General features: G+C 39.2%; 1 protein-coding gene across 1 annotated transcript in view; it reads right to left on the reverse strand.

Moving 5' to 3' along the window:
- LOC121811919 overlaps nucleotides 1-2,264 on the reverse strand; it is a 4,872-nt gene that overhangs the window by 921 nt on the left and 1,687 nt on the right. Inside the window, exons 5-6 of the mRNA XM_042212612.1 lie at nucleotides 602-668; nucleotides 27-447 (exon numbers count right to left, since the gene is read on the reverse strand). Of these exons, the coding sequence (XP_042068546.1) occupies nucleotides 27-447; nucleotides 602-668 (488 nt within the window). The remainder of the gene's footprint in view (nucleotides 1-26; nucleotides 448-601; nucleotides 669-2,264) is intronic.

A 2,264-nucleotide genomic window follows, 5' to 3' on the forward strand; every position in this document is an offset into this window, starting at 1 on the left:
GTTTAGGTTGGCCAGTTCTCAAATACTCTTGTATGGTTGTCTTCTCTTTAGTTAGCTTGTCACCGTGAGTGAACAGGATGATCGTGTAGTTTGTTGCCTCAGGTCCAAAGAGTTTCTCCAGAGCTCGCACAGAGTTGTTTTCTTCTTGGGTAAACCTGCCAATCTGAAGAACCAGCAGGAAGACGTGAGGCCCAGGAGTGGTCATGTGAATGCATTTTGCAATCTCTTTATTTATGATGTCTGTATTTTTAGACGTATCCAGAATGCCGGGGGTATCGACCACTTGGATCTTTCTTTTGCAATCTCTAACTCGTTCTATTTCACAAGTCTCGGTCACTGACTCTGAACTCACTAAAGACTGAAAAACGTCTTTGCCAATAATGGTGTTACCAACAGCACTCTTCCCAACACCAGTTTTCCCAATCATCACAATCCTCAGAGGATCACCTGTAGAAATAAAAACTCTGTTATACTCATGATAGGTTGAAAATATTTTAACAGCAAATTACAATAGTTGTATCATTTCATACTTTCTGCATCATTTCATTTGGTTAGCAATCTAAATTTTAGCTGGAGGTCTAAATTAAAGTTTCAGCTTCACCTTCAGAGAATGACTCGCTGTTGCCCATCTCTTCTCTGTTTGGAGAATGTAAGGAAGCAGGATTCCTCTTAGTGTGAAGAAGATTATAGCAGTCTGCCCACAGGGTGGATCTAATCTCTCGGCCTTTATCAGCATGAGCTATTTGAAAGCTAGTTCAGAGGGGGAAGCCTGTAGGGTTCATCATTAAACAGTTCTGCTGAGCCTTCGCGTGACTGTTATATAATTTTATTACTACTTGGCAAAGTTCATCATATTTAATCCATGAAAGTTTTACATATACGCACATTTACATATCTATAAATCTACAGGGTGGGCTATTTATATGGATACACCATAATAACATGGGAATGGTTGGTGATATTAAAGTCCTGTTTGTGGCACATTAGTATGTGAGGGGGCAAACTCCTCAAGATGGGTGGTGACCATGGTGGCCATTTAGAAGTCGGCCATCTTGGATACAACTTTTGTTTTCAAAACAAGATTCGCCGTGTATGCGCTGACTCCAGCAGACAAGGCTCACAGCCGACGATATCGGGATAGGACAACGGCGGTAGGCTGTCTGGGTTTCCACTCCACTGCCTTTTTTCATACGGGTCCACATTACCGATGCACGCTATTTTTTCCAAGTACCGTCTCTTGGCGTCTGGGCGCAATCGGTCGCGATACAGCCCTTTGTCTTTTGGCTGATTTTAAGCATAGTTCTGGCAGTCCTGCTTCCACACAGTGTGTTTGTTTTGATTCGTGGCCTTCTAACATGGCGGCGCGATCCCACAATGCACTGCGGAGTGACATCAACTCCAAAGCCAAGACCCTCTTATGAACACTCCTAATAGGCCTTAAAGATAAGATAAGATAAGATAAGATAAGATACCTTTATTAGTACCACAAGAGGAAATGTCATTAAAATCTGGGACAACGACAATTATAATAACTGTCTTGAGACCTGGGGTAGAAAGAGATTGAAGTCCCCCCTCGCTATCTCTGCACAGCTAAGAGAGGTTAAAAGGTCTTGATATCCAGCCTTATGTGACTAAATATGATCAAAGTGCTAAAACAGAGCTTTTCTCTAGTTCCTAATAATAAAGCATTTTAATTCTTAATCAAAGACTAATCAAAATATAAGTTTGATCAATATATGAATGAGAAATGTATTTTGAGCAGTAGAAATGATTGTTCTAATGTCTGAGTTTTGTGGTGGTGTGTTTGTGCACATGAGCTAGCTTCAACCTTCAACCCAGTTTTGTGTGTGTCTGAAGGAATGCAGAAAGATATAAACTGTGTTGTCAATTCATCATACACATAATGTTAAATATGTGTATGATGTTTACAACAATAATATTGTTGTACTTGTTAAACACAGAACCATGATTTATATGGGGTTACTGATGGTAATACATTTGGAGAATCACCTAAATCTGATCAAAATATAAGCCAGCATACAGTCCCAATCTAAAGTTTAAGATCACTTGAAAAATGGCAACAACAAAAAATCAACAAAAAATCAAAATCAAAATCAATCAAAAAAATCAAAACAAGGTTGGGAAGAAATGGGAGTGAGACAAAACATATTCTTTTTGAGCATGCAATCTGTTGAAAACAACTCTTAAACTGAAACAGGCTGTTTTACAGCAGTTCACCACACATTTAAAAATACGTAACATAT

This window comes from Haplochromis burtoni, unplaced genomic scaffold (genome assembly GCF_018398535.1).
Source record: "Haplochromis burtoni strain Fernald_Lab_line unplaced genomic scaffold, NCSU_Asbu1 Contig_382, whole genome shotgun sequence".
Lineage (NCBI taxonomy): Eukaryota > Metazoa > Chordata > Actinopteri > Cichliformes > Cichlidae > Haplochromis > Haplochromis burtoni.